This window comes from Copidosoma floridanum, unplaced genomic scaffold, assembly GCF_036245765.1.
Source record: "Copidosoma floridanum isolate Cflo_tuat_1 unplaced genomic scaffold, Cflo_Japanese_pri ptg000004l, whole genome shotgun sequence".
In the NCBI taxonomy this organism is placed as follows: domain Eukaryota; kingdom Metazoa; phylum Arthropoda; class Insecta; order Hymenoptera; family Encyrtidae; genus Copidosoma; species Copidosoma floridanum.
This window is the reverse complement of record NW_028321881.1, coordinates 31,960,007-31,984,168: the sequence shown is the minus strand read 5'-3', so window position 1 is coordinate 31,984,168 and position 24,162 is coordinate 31,960,007. Positions and strand designations below refer to the sequence as shown.

The window sequence follows — 24,162 nt, the reverse complement described above, 5'->3', positions numbered from 1 at the left end:
TCCGTGAAGGTGTTACAACGGAGATTTCACCACCAACTCAATGTTGACGTGCAATATAACTTCCGAACGTATCTATACTTATACGTATAGATATACAGAGGGTTTTCGCCTCATACGGCGTTGCCACATTTATTTTCACTTGTCTGTTTCGAAACACATAATGTATTTCAGAACACGCATTGACTGTACATTGTGACACTACCCTTTTAATTAAACTACACGTACCACCACCTTAATTCTGCAATTGTGCGTTATTGTACCCTCCATGCTGCTAGTTCTGAGGTTGTATATTTTTAATTTGTAGCGTTCCACTTTTCTTTTTTTTTTTTTTTTTTTTTTTTTTTGTAGTCCAAATGTTCGAATAATATTTGATGGAGCTATCTTTCTCTTATTTTGAATATGGAAGGAAATGTAATAAGTATAAACTTTTTCACCATCAAACAAATCGACTATTTATCTTGCTAGTTCTTGAAGACGAGCTGGTAAAATGCTGCAAAGTAAAAATATTCCATAAACAAGAATTTTATAATTATTTTTAGAAAATACAAACCATAGTTTATTCAATGTATCTGATTCAACAATAGTGTTATATGCCGTGTCATTTTCGTCTTGAAATATCAAGCGAGTGAGTAAATTACGAATAATTTTACTCGAATACCCATGACTGTGGTCTATTTTTTTATTCAAAAACTATTTACATTGTGCCAATGCGTTTGTGGCCAGCGAAGTTGATTCTGTTATAATAAAGGATACTTTATTAGATAATGTAAATTTCCTTTTACACATGCATGCTTTTATCATTACTAGGTTAAAATAATGCTTGCAGGCATACCCTTTCACTTTGCAGAAAACAATTTATTTTTGTAAATTACATCCATCCACATGTATTTATTTACATTCATACAACTCTTACCTCACTCATGTTATGAAAGAAAAATAAAAATACCTATTTTGTTTAATTACGTCAATAACACCAAAATTTTAATTCTTTACTTGGATCGCACATTTTACATCACACTGCACTTTAAGTTAAAATCAATTTTTTCTTTCACTACCTTTTATATTAATAATACGTTTTATTGCACAGAAGTAGTACATACATTGTTCTTAGGAATTTATTACTGTAGACTCTTCGAAGATTACATCATACGTATCTGCGAAGATCAATCCGGATCAATAGCTACTGATACTTCACTACTGTGAATGAAAACTCTGGGTCTCTGGTCCCTACCGCAAAAGATTACCAAGAAATACTTCTTGTTCACTAACACAGTACCCATAGACATAGCCGTGTGTACATCCTGTCCGGATATTTGCATTAATAGGATTATTATTCAAAAGTATCGTTGAAAGCATGATGCAGGCTTTTTTCACTTAAGATTGCTCATAAAGAACACTAACGTTCCTACTTAAAGACAGCTATTCAGCCTTCCCCTCTGGCCCACGTGACCCTACAGCCTATAGCTATCAACTCTTTCAGGGAAAATTTTGACCGTTACCGTACAGTAAAAATTATAGTGAGTTTCGGATAAATTTTCCAGATACCATAAAAATGACCGTAAACTCCGGTAAAAATTCATGTACCGCTGCGGTAAAAATGTACGTAATGACATAATATCACAAGATTACTAGTCTGCTGGGATTATAAGAAGAAGAAAAAAAATGTCTAGTAAATGTACATAAATGAAAAAAATTAGTTCTAAATTTTTCGAATTACACTTGAAATAAAGTACGTCCTGATTATTCATTGTACTTACTATACTTACTTGAGCATCCGTATTCCCAAGAAAACTGAGCATATAGATAAAGTTCTTTATTATTATTAGGTAACGCTTGTAGATAAGTTATATGTTTAATATGGCTTTAATAGGTATACAAACAGTATTGACACATTTGTCATCGTATCAAGTGGTGCATGTATGTAGACAGCAGCACTTTTATATAAGTACTCTTAAAACCATCCATACATAAGGCATTTCACGCGAAACGTCCCAGGCCCGCCGCGCGAGCGCTAAAAGTCACTGTTTTCAGCTATTTTTTCGGCCTTATTCCTATCCTGAAAAAATGTTGCAAATAGCATTTTCGATGTTTTTTTCAGTCAGCTTTCCGATGGTATGGTTAGTTTTCCGAAAAAATTTCATTTTCACTGAAAAAAAACACAAAACATGCTACATCTCTAAATACAAATTTTTAATATTTTTTTGATAGGCTAGATAGAAAGCTGAGTTTTTTTTTTACATTGAAAACGTCTTTTTGCACAGTGTGCTCTCACTGAAAAATTCGAGTAAAACAATACCAAAAAGTAGACGTTCGGCCGTCTGAAAGCCGAGGCCTGGCGCGGCGCGGCGCCGCGCTCAAGTCAACTATGAATACTATTAATTTAGAAATACTTTCTAAACAAATATTTTCTATAATTTTTTAGTTTAAGATGAAGTTTGAGATGTAGTCTTTTTGGTTTTATTATTTTGTTTTGGAAAAAGTCGATACTCAAAGCTCATGGATGTTTTTTTTAATTTCAATGTTTTATCATCTATTGGAATGACAGCATGGAATTGCAAAGTACCTGGTATTAATTTTGCTTAATTAAATCGAGATTTGAGATTAATTTTACATTTTTCATACGACTCTTTACTTAAATAAAGAACTTTTCTTATCTTGCAATAATTCTTGGCCTAGTCGTACAAGTTTTCTGCTGTTGAAATTCGATTATGAAAGGAAACTTGAAGACTTGCACGTCTTGCACCTTTCTTCAAATTGGCTCCAGTACCGTCACACGCTCCTTTTCCATGAGCAGTAGCAAAAAAATGCCATTCACAATCAGTTTTAAAATCTTTTTGTGGAAAAGTATGTTTCTAAAATTGCTCGTATTTTTAAATGTTGACTAGCCCCATCAGTTATGTAAAAAATTTTCTTTACTACAAACTTGGATTTCAAATAATTTATCATAACTTTTTGATACTCATATACAGCAATTGTATCATGATGTACATTATCGGAAATAATAGCAATACTTATGTGATTAATCTCATTTTTTTTCTTTGTAATACATTACAACTGTAAAAATAGAAGCTAGACGGTTTTTTTTATTCTACCTGAAAATCACATAAAAAATCAACGATTCTATGTTAAATATACAAGACTACATTCAGTAATAACGTATAAGCATGCTTCATTGTTAAATAAATGAGTAAATGTTACAAAACTCATAATATTAGTTAACGTAAACGGAGCGCGCCGTGGCGCCGGCCTTTGGCGCACGTTTAGACGGCCTAACGTCTACTCTTTGGTATTGTTTTACTCCAATTTTTCAGTGAGAGCACACTGTGCAAAAAGATGTTTTCAATGTAAAAAAAAAACTCAGGTTTCTATCTAGCCTATCAAAAAAAATATTAAAAATGCCTTTTTTGAGACATAGCATATTTTATGTTTTTTTTTTTCAGTAAAAATGAAATTTTTTCGAAAAACTAACCACACCATCGGAAAGCTGACTGAAAAATACATCGATAATGCCATTTGCAACATTTTTTTAGGATAGAAATAAGGCCGAGAAAAGAGCTGAAAACAGTGACTTTTAGCGCTCGCGCGGTGGGCCTTGATTTACTTTTATCACAGATAAAAAAATTTTTTTAACGTTTAATCATAAAATTTTGATCAATAATGGTGGGTTTTCTGTTTTTGAACGTAGGTTGCTGTTTAATATCAAAATTTAAGCAGAATTAAAAAATGAATATTATAAATTAGGTGATCAAAATGTACATTAAGCGGAACGTCTGCAGTAGTTAGGCAGCACTGTTCCGCAGTTACTGTTCCTATCGCGTAACATGACTTGAAATCAATATACATAGAACTTTCAAATTATTTATGTGTAATTTAAAGGTAATAATAAATAAGAGGGGGTAAGCCAAGGTAAAATGTAATGTGTGATTTACTTTTTATCTTATAAATTTCGTATTTATTTATTTTTATTACTTTAAATTATTGTTTATTCTTATTACCCTTGTACATTAGTAAAAAAATTTTTATTATAGTTTTTAGTAAATATAAAACATTTTCAGTTTGCGTACATTTTAATATAAAATCTTAGATTCAAATAAATTATAATTTACTATCTACGGTTTTTCTTGTTCGATGTTTAATAAAATAGCTTTAATTTGCAAGTCTAACTTTTTCTTTTTATTATTCTAAGACTTTTTTTCTTCTTGCAATTTTTTCCTCCATTACCTGTTTCTTGTAATATTTTGATTTCGATCTCCTTGATTTCTATATCTGACTGTTTTTTTTTTTTTTTTTTTTTTTGAGCAACTAAATCTTTCTTCTTTTCTTACATCTTTTTTTTCCAGCTTCCTTATCTTCCTTTTGTTTATGGATGTTATACCACAGAGATTTGCATGCAGTGACAAGTTTTCCTTTTCCTTCAATTTTTTCCTTTTTTTTTTGGCAAACACTTTTCAGGCAGTGTAAAAATGTTGTTAAACATTTCAAAAGATGTATTGCTTTCGTGTATGTTGGATTGATTTGAAGTGTTTGAAACAAAGTAAGAGAAACACAGAGAAAGATATTTTTTGAAATCCTTATGCGATTATTCAAAATAATTTGTAGGGGTATACCAAGTTAAGGTGCAATATTATATGCAACTGTATCTCAGGAGAGTTCAAATTTAAAGGCTCTGCTTGTTTTTTATTTTTGTTTTTTTGGCACCCATTTTTGTCATTTTTGTATACTTGAATCTAAAATAAATAAGTGATACTTAATGTTGAATAGAGTTTTAAGGTTAAGTTTTATGTTTTCAAATTATTGTGATTTAACATTAATTATCAATCAATTTAAGATGAACAATGTCAAATCTGATCTTATTAAACAAACAAATAGTACTTAAAACTCTGCAAAATTGTTCAATACATTACAATAACGACCAGTTAAGTGTGCTTCACGATGGGGACAAGATGTCTTGTTTACGCAGGTAATGAGAAACTCGTTATTTTGGCTGTTTCTTTTTAATGTACATTTTGACCGACAATGAACATCAAAAGGAAGTGTCATTTATTCTCATAAATTTTAGATGCAGAAAGTGTACGATCTTAAATTATTTTTTTACTTCTGATATTGGTCTATTCAGATAAAATTTTTAAAAAAGTTTTAAAGATATTTTATGCTATTTATTTCAATTTTTGCAATCTTATAAATAAGCAATAAAAATTTTGGTACAAAAAATAAAAAATCGTTCCGCCATAGGGACAACATTCCTTGATACGTACATTTACCTTAAGAATGAAAAAAATATCCTTTCCAAGTGCGAATTGAACACATAACCTCCTGTTTACTAGACAGTTGCTTTACCACTTAAGCTAGCGAGGAGTCGTACATTCACTCGTAGGATTAGATAGCTCTCATTCCTAATTTTTAAGCTATTTTGTTTTTTTACCTCTTGCTCGATGTTTAATTGGTATATGACTTGTAGTTAAATTAAAAATATAATATGGCTCTAATAAGTATACAAGTTTTTTTATTGTATATTACGGTTACATGTATACTTATGTACATACCTAAAATTTTCTCTTCCTCCTATGATCGCAGCAGACTAGTAGAGTACACAATTGAATAACTATTAGTATTAGTATTGAGATTTCAAGTACACCAATTGCAGGGTTTTTATGTATCCTATGTCCCTTATCTCTACCTTTTTGTTTTCTTTTTTTCGTAACTAACCTTCTTTTATCTCAAGCATACCCCAGCTATTATGAAGTTGAATGTTACAGTTATTTTCCAATAAATTATCTAACTTGCTGTACCGACCTTTTTAAAATTAATAATGACTTTAACCGGTAAGTTGGCCAGAGGTGGGCTTTCCACCGAAAAGTAAGCCGCTAGAAGTCAAAACATCACCAGATAAATCGAATAGGGGTAAACCGGGGTATTATTGCGGCTTTTTTCCGGTGGTTAGCTTTAAACGTTTGTCTAAAAAATTCAGTTCGTCAAATCGTTATAATTTTTTTCTTTCTTTTTTTTTTGTTTAAGTTGGACTTGAAAACTACTGAATTCCGATTTCGTAAATGTATAAATTCATCAATATTGATTTAAAAAAGGTTTTAAAGTTCAGTTGTCAATGCTGGTATTATTGCGAGCCTGTATGTATGTATTATTTTTCACGTATTAATGTGGTCAATTTCAGTGCTAAATCAACGGGGTATCCACAAGAATACCATCATAGTGAAAGAGGTTATGTGTGCACCAGTTATTGCGGACGTAATTTTTTGTTATGCAAATGTAAAGTTTTGAAGGCCATTTTGGAGCTTAAGCTCAATGAATTAGGTACTTTATAACTTGATTTAATTATTTCAAGTGTTTACTCACCACAACTTATCAGTTCAATTAAAATATGTGCACTATTCAAGAGTACTACAATAATTGGAGGAACCGCAATAATACTTTCATGTACCCCTACTTGTTTTAAAAATTGAATAAGTGATTTTTTTCAGCATCCTGGATACTCATCCACGAGTATCTCCATCTAGGCACGCTAATCACTGAGCCATCAAAGCTCCTCAAGTAAATCAGTATAGTACGCTCTATTACAATAACAAATTATTTTTCTGAAATATTTGGTGGTTAAAAAATCTGTTTCTTTAGATAGGTATACTTACATTGTAAATATCAGTGCTGCCACTACAAAACTTGATGAAAAAAAATTACTCACGAGTTGGCTGCTTCTTCCACCCAAATCTAAAGTGGCTACTTTTTAAACCTATGTTTAAGTTAACGTTTTTTTTACTTATTTTCTAAGTTAGCTCTATCTTTAACCGACCTTTTAATTTCGACCCTATTGACTACGTATGTGTATACATGTATTGGATATGTGCCTGTAGCACTTGACATATACAGGCCTTATGGGAGGAATTAAGTTTTTTTTTTTTTCGTGGTGAAAGAAGTGTTGAACACAAAAAGTTGGTATTGGTATTGATATTTTTATTTTTAAGACTTTCTTCAGTTTTTGCTTTCAACTTTTTACCCTAACCGCATGGTGTTGGAGTCTTTCGAGAGGACTCGAGACGACCTGGTCATCTATCCTACTAAGGCTAACATGCTAACCACTGAGCCATCGAAGCTCTTGAACACAAAAAATTAGTAGAGTACATATTTTTTAATTAACATTATGAGGGTCAGGTTGTAATTTTTTTATGTGATGCAACCCTTTATTAAGGACAAAAACAGCGTTTTGAAAGCACTGAGTACAGTCAACCCTACATTCAGCTACTTATTCTTGCTGCCGCCACTGTTGCGCCTGCTCAAGGGTAACCGTAAGCAAACAGCTGGCTCGATGTTAGGTTAAACTGTACTCCGTACCTTAAAAACGCTGTTTTCGGCAGCAATAAACAATTTTATCACATAAAAAAATAAACTCACTCTCATAATGTTAAAAATATTTACTCCAATAACTTTTTGTACATGATACCTTTCTGCTACGAAAAAAAATTAAAACTTACTTTTTCCCATAAGGCCTGTACTAATTTTTCGCTAGTAATCAGATATGCATTGCCGTGTCACGTGGTACAGGCACATTCCCAATAGATACGCCACGACGTCAACAACACGTCAACACGACGCAGTCTGTTTCGGCGCCGCCCGGCCTATGTATACAGTGCAGTGTACACATATATATACATAAATTACTCGTACGTGACACCGTAAATTTAATACAATGTATTTAATAATATATGTTTTCTAAACCATTGGAGAAAAACAATTAGCATAATTAGGAAATTATCAAAATTAATTAGAATCAACCTACCAACCTCAATAAATGAAAAAACGTGATATTTTGAAAGAAAAGCGTCGAAAATAACAATTTTTATGGGTTTTTAAATAGTCAATGAAACCATCAAGGTGCACAAAAAAAGAGGTCTTGGTTGACGTTACAACATAACCTTAATATAACTTATTCGATGCATTATTTTTGTACTATCAATGTTAAAAATTGTTAAATAATTATAGCATGATTAGAAAATTATTATAAACAATTGAATTATATTCCAAAATTATTTTACGATAACATAATCTCCAAAAAATAATGAAAATCTCGGAGGTAAAGCAAGATAGGCCACAAAAAACACTTTTTACTGGTTTCCTAAGGGAACTCAAATCATCGAGGCACACGAAAAAATAGGTCTTGGTTGACGTTACAATATTTAAAGAAGAAGTGGGTAGAGAAAGAGAGCTGGTCACGTCAATGATTAATTATGTTAACCTTAAATATGAAAAGAACTTCGTTCCAATCGCATGTCCCGCGACATGGTATACTAGTTTTTTTCAAATCCATACGTCGAGATAAAAGAGGTTAAAACTATTATGTGTCGAATAAAGAAGCTTTAGTTAGTCGCTGTAAGAATCTGTTATCTGAAGTATACATATGAAGACTAAAGAAGCTGCATTAATTTTTGTATTTGCTATATGCAAGTGTATTAGCGCGATCAGATGCCAAAATAGCGTTGACTTTCCGGATGATTTGGGGACTTAATGCATTGTCATCCGCAAATAACACAAGGTTATTGATTAAATATCATAGCAGGCGTAAAAACTATGAGAATCTCAATAACTACGATTATATCAAAGCAGAGCGTTGATATACAAGCTTTATTTAAACAACTATTACTCAAATATAGCACCTTCAACTTTATAGCTTACGTTTATAGTAGTTATCGTTACCATTATCTCTAACAACTCAAAGTGGTTGAAAAATCGAATAGTATATAATTGATAGTGTATTGAGTTAATTGAATGCATTTTGTACTTAACTGATAATAATCATATTCAATATTATTCTAATAAAAGAAAGTTTCCTTGTGCTTTCGGCTTTTTCCCTATAAATTGGAGTTCATAATTTCGTGGTTTTGTTTGTTTAGTGTAACGAAATAACCGAAGGGCTTTGTAAACAAGAACTAAGAACGTAATAAATTACTGTCGGATGTTAATTAAAATACTTATGATGACAAACGTTTTTTGTGTTATGTTACTTATTTATTTAGTTTTTTTTTAAATAATTGTTCTAGTGTTAATATCACTTGCTTTTATTACTGCTCACGGTTACAAAATCAGCACCAGTTATTGCACCCTCAACCAATGCGGTTATCTCTTATAAAGTTTTTATATTGAAGCTCAAACCCAATTAATGCGCACAAATTTCTGCAAACTGCTACGAAGTTTTGTAGGTTAGGTTAGTTAAAAGTTATTTAACTAAACAATTATTTATTTCATGATAAGTATAATTCTAGATATAGTGTTATTAATATCCGAACAAGTTACAATGTTTAAGCACATAAAATTTCCAGTCTGGTTCTCTTATTTTATATTGAGTGCATAGTCATTAGTGCCTGCGCAGTAATTAGGTCATTTATCCCTAGTTAAAGAGTAGGGATAAATACTTGATGCAGTCATCGATTACTTTTACTATGTGCTCAGCTTTACAGCTGTAGTCGACATTTCCACTTTTCATCTCGTAGGCCCACTCCGGTTGGGCAATCGGGCGCTCGAATCAGACCAGCGGAATCTCGTCATAGAATTGGAGTCAACAATCTCTCTATTTCCTCTTGGAATCCAGCAAATGAAAGTTACCACAGACGTCACTAATATGATTTAATCACTTATTATCTACATGAATATGTTGACAACGAATACATTCAGTACGCGATTCATTAGATGATTGACTATGCATTGTTTTTCGTCTTGTAGCTTTATTCCCTGTAGAATCCTTAGTACTCACCTTTATATAGTTGCGGTCACTGGGTGACGATGATTGTTGGCCCGCTTTCTTATGTTGTCTAGCCATTGACACTGAGGATCTAATTCTCTGGAATTATTAACCCTTAAAGGATTTTTAATAAAATTAAGTTGACCTAATTTTTTGCTTTTTCGGGCCTTTTAACATCCGCTAACATTTACGACCCGATCGAAGCGAGGCCCTTCACTTTTGCCCTGAACATAACCTGTTACCATACTCACCACTGAAGCTCATTGTTTTCTGCTAAAAGAAAGTCCATGCTATTATATCATCTGATAGCACTAATACACTTGCACATAGCAAATAGAGCAATATCGAAGGAGTGAATCTGACTTTAATCCATTTCAGATCAAATGGAACATTGCAGAGGGGTTATAAACTCCTACATTACTTCCAGACTCCTTTTTTTGTCAAGGTTTTGCACTACATAACACGTGAAGTTTAAAAAAAAAGACACGTTAAAATGTCAGCTAAGGGCCAAAACATTAGAAATAAATCACTAAAATCGGTTTTTTGCGTCCAGACAAAAAACTATGAACCGTACTTATTCTTATTCGTGGAAAAGATGCGCATACTCGAAGTGATGAAAATGAATTTCATGAGCCCGAATATCTCGAGCCCTTTTTTCAAAAATTTCGTATACCGTGTTTTTGGGCCTGTTTATCACAAATCTATAACTTGCGTTCTAACTAATATTAATAGTTGAAGTATGAGTTTTGTGGTTCTCAAAATGCCCACTAAGTTGTTTAAAAATATGTGGCCCTTTTCAAACGCTCTTTTTATCGTTAAAATTTTATGTACCACCTACCTAATTTTCTACTCCCAACTTTTTTACACGTAGCGTAAACAATCCTATTTCAGAAAAGAAAATAATTTCGAATTTAATATATTTTCTCAAAAAGTAAAATGTAAAATATAAATGACGGCCGTAACGCTACGATATACAATTCAAGTACGATACATAGTTGTTTTAGCAAGATAAAAATATATTTACTACAAAGTGAAAAAAAAAATGTATGATCGAACAACATTTTAATGAATTAAAAAACTACCTATCTAAATATGTACCATTAGAAAATCTTACTTCATAGTACCTGATGTGTCTAGCTATGTCAAATCAGTTTACTTTAGCAATCAGCTAACGTCGGCGCAATGAGGGGTAAGCCACCGATAGAAGCCTCAATGTATATGTCTACCCTCCTCGCGCCGCTTCTAGCTGATTGCAATAGCGCGCGCTGTGTAAGTGAGAGACAAAAAGAGTGTTACTAGAGTAACTTACTTTTATCATAAATTTCTGTAACAGTTATCAAGGACAAAATTGGGGAAATCATGGAAACTGGCAAAGCCAAGCGCAAGACTGGAGTAACAACTGGAGCCAGCAGCAAGCCTGGGGTGGAGCTGGGGGAGCGTGGAAGGGTTATGGCCAGCAGCCAGTACCTTACGGTCAGCAGACAAACCAGAATTATGATAATGGCAGTTGGACATGGGGCTCGCAGTATTATAATCAGCAGTATTGGTCCGGCCAGCCGGCACAGCAAGCTCAACACACCACGGCTGGTCAGACGAGTGGCCAAACACAGCAGAGCTCCATCACTCCAGCTACAAGCAAAAAGTAATCTTGTTTTGTTGCAAAACAAGTTACGACGAGCTTCAGTGAGACCGCACTGCAGACAGCAAGGTATAAGCAATAGCAATACGTTCTTCAGTTCCATAGAGTTTGTACTTGAATCATCCAAGAATGAATTTATTAATTTTTTAGACTGTACTACTTTCTTCCATGGTTCTTACTACTTAAAAAAATAATGAAAAGAGATGTATCTCTTAATAAATTTTTCTTTCTTTAAATTTTTTTTTCTTTAAATAACTCTATTGAACGATCATTATGTGAAATGTGTATGTTAAGTATTGAGTATTTGAGAAATAATCTAAAAACTGACTTGCTGTTTAAAATAATTTCACAAAATAGTTTTGAAAATGTACCTCGGATTAGTACTTAAAAATTTCTATGTTTCCAGGAAAAAATTATGATAGAATCCCTTGTTTAAAAAATATAAGTATTTTTTCATAGTAAATAACTATTAGAAAAGTATAAATTATTTATTCCAGAAATTGAATATAAATTTATTTGTAAAATTTTAAGCTTTAAAGCAGAGTTTTTAGTTTTATAAAAAGTTTAGTGTAGTGTAGTGTAGTGTAGTGTTAGTAACATGAAGTATACGAGATGAATTATTATCTTAGTTTATTAATTTGTCAACTATACATTGCCAAATTTCATAACCAAATCATTAACACACATAATATTAAACAATTACGTTACTGTACTCAATTATTTTTTTCTTCCTCTCCTAGCCGAAAGTATGTATACCTCCTGGTCGGTCTGCTTAGCAAGAAAGATTATCTTTTGTTTACAGTCGAGACACGACTTTTTTCGTTTCGAGCCGAGACCAATTAACCTAAGTGTAGTGTCGCAGCAGTATTTTATAAAGTTGTGTGTTTACGAATTACGAGATAGTTGAGGATATCGTACAGTGACAAAATCAAAAAAAGTAACAAAAAAATACAACGGCGATCCTCCGTACTTAATAAATAATAAATCATTAATTATGTTTAATAATAATAAATTAAAACCTGTTTTTGTAGTTTAAAAAAATTTAGATGGTTCTATTTTATTTTCTTTGTGATTTTGTATATATTCCTATGACTTCATTTTTCATTTTGTTAACTTGTGCATGTGCTTTTTGACGCCCGCCCCCGATTTGCAAGGCCTCGCCTTTGGCTCGGCCGTCGCAGGGTCGGCAGGCGTCAACGCACACATGCACGGCAGCACAGCAGGAAGCATAATCGAGCAACGAGCTGTCAGCTCGTAATCTAACACTGATTGCGCATACATCCTTAATACCTACACATATCAGCGTATACTGTATGTACAGGTATTATTAAATCAAAACGTACTTTCGACTAGGGGAAGGAGAGAAGTACTATACGATACTCGGCCGGACAGTTTGAGTCGATGGCATGCGACTTATGACGGCTTCGGCTTCGCCTCGACCGTCATAACCTTGTAGCCATAAACTCCAACTTTCCGGTCTGGTGTCGTAATCTACTATTTATTTATTAAAATATGCAGGCGCATGAATATTTCGTTTTTTGTGCTTCCTAACCATGTTCATATTGTTAATCAGCTTAGTTCTTAAGTACTTACAAATACTGTCAAGTCAGTGCAATAAAGACTATTTTCCAAGGCAATGTTAAAAGAGAGCCTTTTCAAACTCAATGGCAAGAAAGAGCCTTTTCGGGTTTTAGAACAAGTGAGCGTATTTCCAACTCTGAGCAAGAACGAGCTTTTTCAAAAAAAAATTTTTCTACTTAATGTAAGTTAGTAATATATTTAACATAGATGTTCAAATTGCCTTTAGCATGTACATATATAATTGACCTGACGCGCTTCTCGATTACTACACTTATTGAACGATTGAACGATTGAACGAACTTGTGAAGTTCGATTACAATTGTATAAGTGCATCCTCCGAAGAGATCGAGATGTAGTCTCCCTTTCCTGCGTCAGTGTTGCCACAAATTTTTAAAACAAAAAACTTCCAGTCACTGGCGTTGTTGGGTGGTTCGCTTCCGCCGTTGCTCATTTTTCAAAGTGTTGCCGTCGTAAGAGTTATCAATACATTGCTTAGCTGATAAAGCAAGGTATATTTGGGTTGCGTTTTGATCTCTTCGGAGGAGGCGCTAACACGATTGTAATCGAACTTCATAAGTTTATTCAATTGTATTTCGCGCCTCCTCTTTCGAGATCAAGATGTAGACTTTTAAAGATAAACTACGGCATATTAAATAAATAGCAGTTAAGGACGTTCATCACACATAGCGTTTTCTGAAGGATCTTCCTGAAATTTTTATAGGATGCTCGTAATGATGTTAGAAAATCAGATGAAGAATTTGAGACCATTTCACAACACCGTTCTTTAGATATTAAATGTTGATAATACTTAAATTTAACACGTAACCTTATGGAAGAGTCACATAAAAATGGAATTTATAAGAAAACGGTCTGATAAATTTGTCCAATTTTTTTTTTTCGCATGACACAATACCATAAATTTGATATTAAACATAATTTTCAGTGGGATCGACAAGTTATTTTTGCAATAAAATAAAAAAAAAGTATCAGACGCCTATGTATAGGTATACAAATGCGTGCCAAACAATTGCTGGCGTTGCCGCATGCTCGCTCCCCCCTCACCGCTCTCGAGTTTTGCCCCGCTAACTGTGATGAACCTTCCTTAAGAAAAAACAATCTTTATTCAGGGATTATAATATAAGAACACTACTTATTGATTTAAGATCGCTAAGGCGAAATTGTTTTTGTTTGACGCAATTTCTCTGTTTTAAAACTTTACAAAAGTTTCGGTACTTTTAGACCATCCCGCGGTCCTTCTAGTTAAATCTAGATCTACACCTAATCTTTTAGCTGCCAATATCGATACGTGGTGCGTGCTGTACGCCGAAAAAACTAAAGTGTCGATTTTACAATCATTTAATGTCTTTTTGATCCAGCTACTTAGAGACTGAGCTAAAACTGCCATTATTGGGCTGCAACAATACACAGTGGTTAAAAAGCGTTTTTCTTTAACGTTTTTATGGTATCGGGAATTCTTATTTCTATTTTTGAATCAGAAGTTTTTATCTTATCAATATCAATGAGCGAGAAAGTTTGCATTCAATGACCGGTAACAAGTGCTAAAAAGGTTATTAGTTTTTTGGATAGATTCGAAAAACTTAGCTTAGTGTTACTCGGTTGGGATACAAAAAAAACTAATACAATCTTGGGGCCCCCCCATATAATCGTACTTGGTTCTTGATGGCCTGAGCTTCGATGTCCCTTTAAAGAATCGCTTAATAAGAGGATTTTTTCGAATATTATTTTTGATTATTAACGCAATAGCAGATCTTAAGCAGTGTATGGAGTTTAATGAAAATCCTTTGTTGTAGTCTTGTGTAAGGAAACAAAATTCTTCCGATCTTTGGATTGAAAATCTCATCTTCTTTCCCTTCACAAAAATTCCACCATTTCTTTAAGACGATATCATAATTTTTTACTATACACTGAGAAAACTATGGTGCTCGAAAACTACCACAAGTTAGGAGCACACGCTCCCTAGATAACTGTAGTCACTTGAGAGTTCTACAATGGAGGGCCCGTAGTACATAATGTAGCTGACTACAATTGCCAACTAGTGTAGAGTCGTGCAACTGACTACCGTGGGGCCAAATCATCCCCACAAGTAATCGGATTGTCCCTGCAACACGAGGTGGTACGTATCAGTGACTACCATAGAGTCTGATCCGGTTCATGACATGACCGGTCATATGGTCACTAAATGTGATATGAAGCAGATGCTACGTGTAGTTTATAAGTATCATATTTACATGTGGGTGTGTGCCTGATACACTGCATACTTGTGAAGTCATAGGTTACGAGAGCAAAATCCATTCCTACGAGAATGTGTTTGTGTGTATGTGTGTGTGTGTCAGTACTCGATGAGTAATACTCTCATAAAGCGATGTATAATCTATACGAACACACGCACATATACAAGCATTGACAGTCCTAACGAAGACTTACATCATTAATTTATTTTAAAATTTTTCATGTACAACACACTTCACATTTAATGCAACTTAATCATCACCATATTTTACTTAAACCATCGCAAAAAATCACATTTCCAAATTATTGTAAACGTTAAAAATCTATTTTAAAATTATGATATGACAACATAACTTTAAAAGAGAAGTCTTGGTTGACATTACAACATAACCTAGAATTGATTATATTATTGCAATATCTCTATAACATCAACGTAAAATTTCGCGTTAACATTTGTAGTACATTATTATGAATGTTTATAATATACCAGAAAAAATTATTAGGAAACATAACCTCAAAAAAAATTACAAACCCAATATCTCAAAGAAAAAGCGAGATAGGCTCAAAATAACAATTTTTACAAGTCTCCTAAAGGGTAAAAAAATTATTGACGCAAATAGAAAGGTTTTGGTCGACATTGCAACATAACCTAGATTTAATTATTGCAAATTTTCATCAAATTATCGTGAAAAATTGCAAAAAAAATTATAATATACTTGAGAAATGAGTGTGTACGTTCAGAATCAATTCATAAAATTCTACATAACGATAAAACCTTGAATAATATGATGAAACGTGATATTTCGAGGGGAAAGCAAGATCGGCCCAAAATAACATTTTTTACGAGTCTTAAATACTTACTCTTAAAGTTACTTTACATCTTGAAGTTTCTTTTCTATTGGGGATTTCAAGACCCATCCCTAGTATTTGTTACTTTCGTGTTGCAGTGTTTATTTAATATATCATTTGTAGAAGTAGTCAATTGTATACAAATTGACAGATCCGTCAAGATCAGTATAAATGCGTGTATAAGCTACACTTAGGATTTAAAAAAAGCAATGTAACGCACTTTTTAAGCTTACAAAATAGTGTAGTAAATTATATTTATTTTTTTTTAATAAAAATTTATTGATGGAGAATTTTGTATAGTAATAAAAAAATTAAAAATGTTGAAAAAAAATATTTTTGTTTCTCGGAATTACACAAACGTATAGTACCATTAAAATATCACTAAGGGGTAACGTTTAATAAACATCAATAAAATGATTGATGCACTTGAAGAACAACTTTTCTATATCTTTTTTTATTGAATTATAAAGTAGAAGTTACAAATTCTTTTTTTGTATTGGGTATTGGCTATATGCACTGCATTGTAGAACTCCTGAGGTGACCACGTAAGTGTGGTCAGGTGATCGGTCACGCTTGGAGCTTATCTGGCTCCATGGATATCCAAAAGTGTCACCACTTATCTCGTGGTCTGTACGTTCAGCCGCATGTAATGTCTACGATCCCCCCACACGTGAGTGTGTTTGCCCTCGCTGAACATGTGAGTGCTTCTACGCACCATAGTTTTTTCAGTGTAGAGTTGCTAATTGGTACTAAACTTATTTCACTGGCTTGTTGTGGCCTCCCTTGATTTATCAAGGCTTTCTGTATAATTTCCCGGACACCAGGGTAAGTGATCTCCACAGTGGGTGTGGCTCTCCACTAAAATAAGTTAACAGATCTCTGTTAGGTTTAAATATTATTTTAGACTTCAAAAGTGTTAAAAACAGAGAAAATCATGCTCGACTTAGCCATCATGGAACGTTTAAAATTCCTTCGGCTTTATCCTCTTGGGTTCCGAAGGACTTATATAACATTAAAAAAAGGAAATGCGTAAAATTTTTGGTTTTTCCATGAGATGGTGAAAGCGTCTTTTGCCTCTGACCCAGGATCTCTTCTAGGAAATGTATCGAGTGCACTTATGATTTGCTCTACTTGCGAATAGATCAATGCTGGGCTCCCCGAATTCGTCAGTGACTTGATTGAATGTGGCAGCTGATAATCAAAACTCTGTTCCCAACTCTAATTTTCGTGACTCAGCGTCAGCTTTAATGTTATCTTTAGATTTATAATGTACGATGCCAGGATAATATTTATTTTTTCGCACTATCGTCAAATATCTCTTGTGATTAAATTTAGTTTCTTAATTCTTACGCCACCCATGCGATTTATGTAGACTATCGCTGTCATCTAAGTACACTACTGAAAAAAATCCCTGCTCTCTTACAAAATAAAAAATAGGATTGAGAAGTTTTGTGAACACGTAAGGAGCTATATTTAACCCAAAGGGTAGTCATAAAAATTCATACATTTTCCCTTTAAATATAGATACTCAGAATTTTCTATCGATGAATAACATCGATATCGCGTAGTATGTCTCTTAGATCGATTGTAGACATAAAATAAATCATTTTTCCGCAGAAGTTTTATTGCCGTTTTGTGATTTTCCAATTTAAAATGATTTGTTTTTACAAACTTGTTTAAATCGACGAGATTTAAAATTAGTATGAACGACTTGTCCGCCTTGGGCATAACAAAAATTTTTGAAATGAATTGATTCGGGCAAGGAAACCATTCTTTAACAACGCCCTTCTTGGCAAGTTTCGATAAAATATAAGAAATGATTTCGCTTTTTGTTTTTGGGAAAAGTCTATGAAAGTCTACCAGCTACCTGACTTACATTGGCATCTAATCTTTCTTCGGATACGATTTCCTGTTGTAGTTCCTATGCGATGCTGACGTTGACTTCAACTCGTTGTAGCGAGGACGGTAGCTCTTGTTCGAGCTCGACGTTGTTTGTTTCGACCCGCTCGCTTCCGCTGATTGCGACTTGTTTTGGCGAGTCGAGCCCTTGAAGTTTTTTGAAAAAGTTTGTGGCGTAGAGGCCTTTTTCGCTAAGCTTTTGGCATTCTGTTCTGTTAGTTTGGCTATTTTCAAACTTTCGAATAAATTTTTCCCAAACAATTCATTTACTTCTGTGCTATTTAAAGTCTCTTTCCTTGACATATTTACGTTAGCTAGAATGAGGCTTCTTCGATTTAAACTTTCATCGTGAATTATGCCCAAAATAAGTCGAGAGACGTCGCACAATGCCTCAATATTTTTTATGTCTTCTTGTTCTCTTTCCGAAATTGGTGTGAGGACTTTCGAAATGCCTCCCATAAAAACTCTAAGCTTTTCTTGCTTATGATTCTATCATCTCTTGTGCGAGATGACTCATTAATTGAGAGTTTGATTTCTCGATTCAGCTTCGGAGGGTCCAGAAATAAACAATTCCCTAGTATGGGATGCTTTTTTAAGAGTTCAACTCTGTCCTCTTTGGGTAGTCCCAATTTGCATATTTCTGCTTAACGAGCACGTATATCAACGTAGCACATCCACTCGCGAACCCCATGATAAGAACTTATAGGGAATTTGTAGCTAATTTGTAGTAAATTTGTAGTGCGAGAATTGATTTTGTAGGGCCTAAATAACGCCCCATACGCTCGGATGTGCCAACTCGATATCAAGATACCACATCTCACCGCGATGCGGGGCATTCAGAAGGGTGGAAAAAACGATATATTTTGTAGCTAATTTGTAGCTTTCAGATGCATATCACAGATCTAGTCTAGAAAGCACCCTTGCGATAATAGGGGGTGTCACTGAACTCTGAGATCGGCCAAATTTTGCCAGTGCAGTATCGAGCGATCTAGATCGGTCTATAATTAGTAGCTAATTTTTAGTAAATTTGTAGTGCGAAAATTGATTTTGTAGGGCCTAAATAACGCCCCATACGCTCGGATGTGCCAACTCGATATCAAGATACCACATCTTACCGCGATGTGGGGCATTCAGGGGGATGGAAAAAACGATATATTTTGTAGCTAATTTGTAGCTTTCAGATGCATATCACAGATCTAGTCTAGAAAGCACCCTTGCGATAATAGAGGGTGTCACTGAACTTTGAGATCGGCCAAATGTCGCCAGTGTTCTATTGTATATTATTTCTAGACGTCGAGTGTTTAAGATCTTTAATTTCGAGATTTTTTACGTATTAGTGTATAGATACACCTGTATGTGAAGCAAGTACTCATAAAATTTCTCCAATTTCTTTAAAACCGACAACACCAACAAGAAAAATTTCTTCTTTTCCGTTTAAGGGGTTTTTTATACATTTATACAGTTGGTCTAGTGTAACTGCATGGTTCTCCTCTTCTTGGTTGAATACATCAAAGACGATAAAGTCTCCTTAAACAAACATGTATTGTATGAATAATACTAGTTTTGTCAATTACTGTTATTATTTCTGTATTAATTCAATACTTTAATTTTCATTGAATGTAAATATCTTCAATGAATTCCACCGTGTAGTATATGTTGTGTAGTGTTCCCCTGAGACAATTCTTCCTGCCATGTTTCTTTACGTAATAATAAGAAAATAGTAGGAAGCGGGTATACATGTTTTGGATCAAATCGGCACCTTGGACAAAGAAAGCGTTAACAAAAAAATTGACTTAAAGAAAGTTATTTTTTATTCTTGGGTTGAAGAGCAATATATATTTTGTACAAAAAACATGTAAGAAATAATAGTTATAAGTGATCGTGTGAAAGCTCACTAAATTCTAAAGATAATAGCTTTTAAGGGCCATTTCAAGAACTGAAAAATTGATGAGATGATTCAAACTCTGTGCCTTTTCTTTATTACGAAATAAATCTCTCTGAGCGCCTTCCCTAATCCTATTTTGAGTTAGCATTTTCTTTCAGGCAATTTGAAGTTAGCTCTTTTTTAGAGTAAATTTTTAGTGAGCGCTTCTTTCCAGGTAATTTTGAATTAGCACTTTCTTTGACCGAGACGTTAGAGTCAGTTTGTCAGAAGATATTAAAAGAAAAACCAAAAAATTCGAGAAACCGTTATTTGTTTTTTTTTTTTTTATAATACTCTAAAAAAAAATTGAAAAAAAATTTTAAAAAAGTATAACTTTGAAAATAAAATGAGTTTTGCTGAATCACAGTCCATTATTATCTATTGTCTATACAATATAGATATTATCTCTTACATATAATATATACCGATGCCCCAGACGAAGATTGTGCCCTGCTTCGAAGCCTGGACGAAGACGATGCCTTTTTACTAGGCCCAGACAAAAACTGTGCCTTTTACTCTATAGTTTGGACGAAGACTACGCCTTTTTTTCGGAGTTCGAACGAATAAAACGGAGTTACCATAATAAAATAGCTGTTAGTAGCTAAGCTCACCTTGCATTTAGGTTTATAATTAGAATACTTTAAATTATCGCAAAATATTTGAGTAATCGTTTTGGAACAGAAAAAATAATTCATACCAAGAAAAAAAAATATAATCATCGTCCAAGCTAAAAAAAAGACCACATATTTCGTCAGAACACGAGAAAAGGGCATAGTTGTCGCCTGGATTCGAAAAAAAGGCATAGTTTTCGTCCAGGACCAAAAAAAGGGTATAGTTTTCGTATAAACTAGAAAAACGGGCTTAGTTTCCGTCAGGGCTCGAGAAAAAGGCATAGTATTCGTTCGTCTGGGACCAAAAAGAGCATAGTTTTCGTCTAGACTACGAAAAAGAGCATAGTCTTCGCCTGGGATGACGAAACGGCATAGTCTTCATCTGGAGCATCGACATTGTATAATCGACTATTATATAAAATTTTTTTACGGAAAGCCTTGATTTCTACTATTTTCTTCATTACTTTCGTGTTAAGAAACCTGCCAGAAAGAAATTTCCTGATATTGAGGTTTGTGCGCTGTCAAAAATAAATCGAATTTTGGAATAAAGAAAACTGTAATTGAAGGCCTTAAAACAAAAAAGGGACTTAGTGTACAATCCGAATCTAAGTATTCGAGCAAATTAAAAAAAAATTGTTCATACTTTTTCTGCCATGTCGCGCTATTTTCTCCCTTTCTGTTTTAAGGCCTTTGTTTTTGCCTTTAGTTTTATTTAAGAAGACAACTTAAAGCTGCTCAGGACAATTACTGGCATGTATATATATATACATTTCAATACTACTAAAATGCCGTGAGCGCTTCATTCAAAGTTCTCGAATAAATCTCTTAACTGCCCAACAATTAAAATATTTGTGACGCGATAAATCTGTAGTTTTTAACATCATCTTGCATAAAAAGCAATGTATTTTTATTGATAAAAACGTAAAATTCTAATGATTAGAAAAAAAGAAACTAATAAAATTTTATATAATCCTTGAAAAGCTATTCTAATAAAAAATATGAAAATGCAGAAACGACCTTTTTTTAAAATAATTTATACTTTCGAATTTTTTTGTAATTATCATGCATAAGAAAAACTTTTATTGTACCTATTTCAGTTAAATTATTCTCGACCTGTTCTTCAGCTCCATATTGTTGGCAATTACTGTTGCATATTTGGACAGAATTTTTTATAAAATTTTCACTGGTATTTATTTGTAGATAAATGTCTTCCACTATTTGAGCTGTCAAGTTATAAGTTGATTGAAAATTACATTTGCGACAGAAGTTTGTTAATGTGAAACTTGGAAATTCTTTAAACAATTGTCTTGCAAGCCATCCAACTTCCACTTCTGCATCAATCACATGCACTTCCCCTGGTAAAATTTTTGATACTTTCATCTCAAAATATTTTGAGAGGACTTGACCTCTTAAGGTGTATGTATGTGCCCGTAGACCTTTTTGTATTATATCCAAAATCATATTGAAAAAGGGATGAGATTCAAGAGCAATCTGCAATAATTATAATGAAATAAAAAGTTTAGTCATTTTTATCTCATGTTACTTGTTTAGAGTATATGTTACAATTAGGTATAAGGTGTCATGGTTGTAAAAGATAAACGGTAACAAATTTTTTCAATTTTTAGTGCTACATTTGTCATTTTTTGAAATATTTTCTGCAGTTTCCTTGATGACATATGTGTCAATAATATCTCAAAAAAATATGTCGGTTTTGATACAAGTGTTTTCGTTAAGACTTTTTTACTAGTGTCATCGTATTTTACAATTATATATAATGTATATTACAAGTATATATACTAGCATGAATCACTAGAGCTCCTTTTTTTCTTTTTCTTTTTTTTTGTTTCGCCCGGTAGAAAAAGAAATTACATAAAAAATAGTGGAGGCAGTAAAATAGATAAAACTTGGCAGTCATCATTCGTAAAAAAGCACATAAGCAACATTATACAAACATTGATTGAGTTAAAGGCCAGTCATGACGAAAGTAACAGGAGAATCAAATTTATGTTAATGACCTCGGTAGTCGATAAAATTGACGAGTCGTCAATGTAAAGTTAAATTGCTAGTAACTTTCGATCTGGGCATGATTTTGAACTTAACCAGAGCTCAAACTAAAGCTCTATTTAACGATTTCGATTACTATTCAAGCAAATACTTAAACTTTACCAGCTGAACAGTGATTAAAAACTGTAATACCACGATGAAAATTATAGTGGTACTAGTTTTATTGATATTCAACTGTTAATTGAGTAATAGTATCCGCTTTAAAAGTAAGCTAATAGTGCTTGAAACGAGTTGTACTACAAGCTCTCGAAAATATTAATAGGTTAGTTATGAGAGTTTAAGAACTATGTCGGAAAAAACCAAGTTTTGAACAACTTTTTAAATTTAATTCAAAACAACGTCCGATGGTGGTACTGTCATATTTTGTATTTATTAAAAAAAAAAAGACGTTTTTTAAATTTAACTTGAGCGATTTCAACTGTTGCCCTAATAAACATTTTTGACTAAATCAAGGCTTGCATTTACACTAATTTTATGCATTTATATTATTTTTTTTAACATTTACTCCAACCACACCAGATAATTGCTGGTGATCGAAAACCCAACAGCATTACATGAAGTGAAATTCACGGTTGTTTTCTGAGAATGTTTGGCCTCAAGCTCTGCTGGCTGCAGCGCTACTACAGAAGAGCCATCATGGCGTCTAAAATATATGTAGGTATTGTGTTGATCGTCTTTAGACTTAATGATGACTGTCACGTTATTGCTGACATGTACATGAGTCGACTCGACTCAGTCGAGGCTGCTGAGCATACAGTGATACAGTCATAAGGCTTATGACTGTATATGTACACATAAAAGAATGGTAGATATGTATATGTATTAGTACATATATATATCTCCATTTGAGATGCCATAAAGGCTCTTCTGCAGCAACGCTGCAGGCGGCAGAGTTTGGGGCCAAACATTCTCATATTATAGGGTAGCTCGAGATATAGCTATGACATCAATTAACAATACAATTGAAAGCGCTTAAAACAAGTTTTAATACACAATAGTCCTAGTTAAGTGTTAAATATTGATTAAAATGAAAAGTTACGAGTGTTGTAAATTTAATTGGAAAATGGTGGATTTGCATTGAAAGTACCGCATTTTATTTTAAAACTTAAAATTAAAACGCTTTTTACTTTACTTCTAAACATCATATTTGGCTTAACCAGGGCACAAAATATGGTACATTACGTTACTAGGGCACAAACATAAGCACCAGAAGGGTAAGCTTGTTGCATGTTTGTGCCAGAGTCGCGTATATTGTTTTTCTTACCCAGGGCGCAAAGTGCAATTTTGCGCTCATGGGTACACTTTGTGCCGAATAAATCACTTTGAGCCCGGAGGGCGCAAAAAACTGTTCTAAGTGGGCCCAAAGTGATTACAAGGTCGCAAAGTGTAACCCGAGGGCTCAAAGCGGTAGTTACACTTTGTGCCCATAGTAAGAAATAGTGGTTTTTGTTGGATAAGTGCCGTCGTCTCCTGGGTAATTTTGCGGCACGAGGGACCTGCGAAGCAGGACCCGAGGGACGTAAGGTAGCCACGGAGCGATAGCGTTTATGTGGTGAATGCTATTTTTCCTACCGAGGGCACACCAGCCTCTCAAAAACGCCCG

The 24,162-nt window shown here is 33.5% G+C and overlaps 1 protein-coding gene across 2 annotated transcripts in view; it reads left to right on the top strand.

Annotated features, from left to right (window-relative positions):
• The window catches only part of LOC106642750 (uncharacterized), a 134,231-nt gene that overhangs the window by 86,266 nt on the left and 23,803 nt on the right, over positions 1–24,162 (top strand). Inside the window, exon 13 of one of the 2 annotated variants that reach the window (XR_016293310.1) lies at positions 11,076–11,450. Coding sequence is in view for 1 of the 2 variants with exons in the window: in XM_089595746.1 (XP_089451872.1) it covers positions 11,076–11,388 (313 nt within the window). In the remaining variant the exon portion in view is untranslated. Of the gene's footprint in view, positions 1–11,075; positions 11,457–24,162 lie in introns of those variants that run through there. The other variant, XM_089595746.1, reaches the window with a different exon arrangement.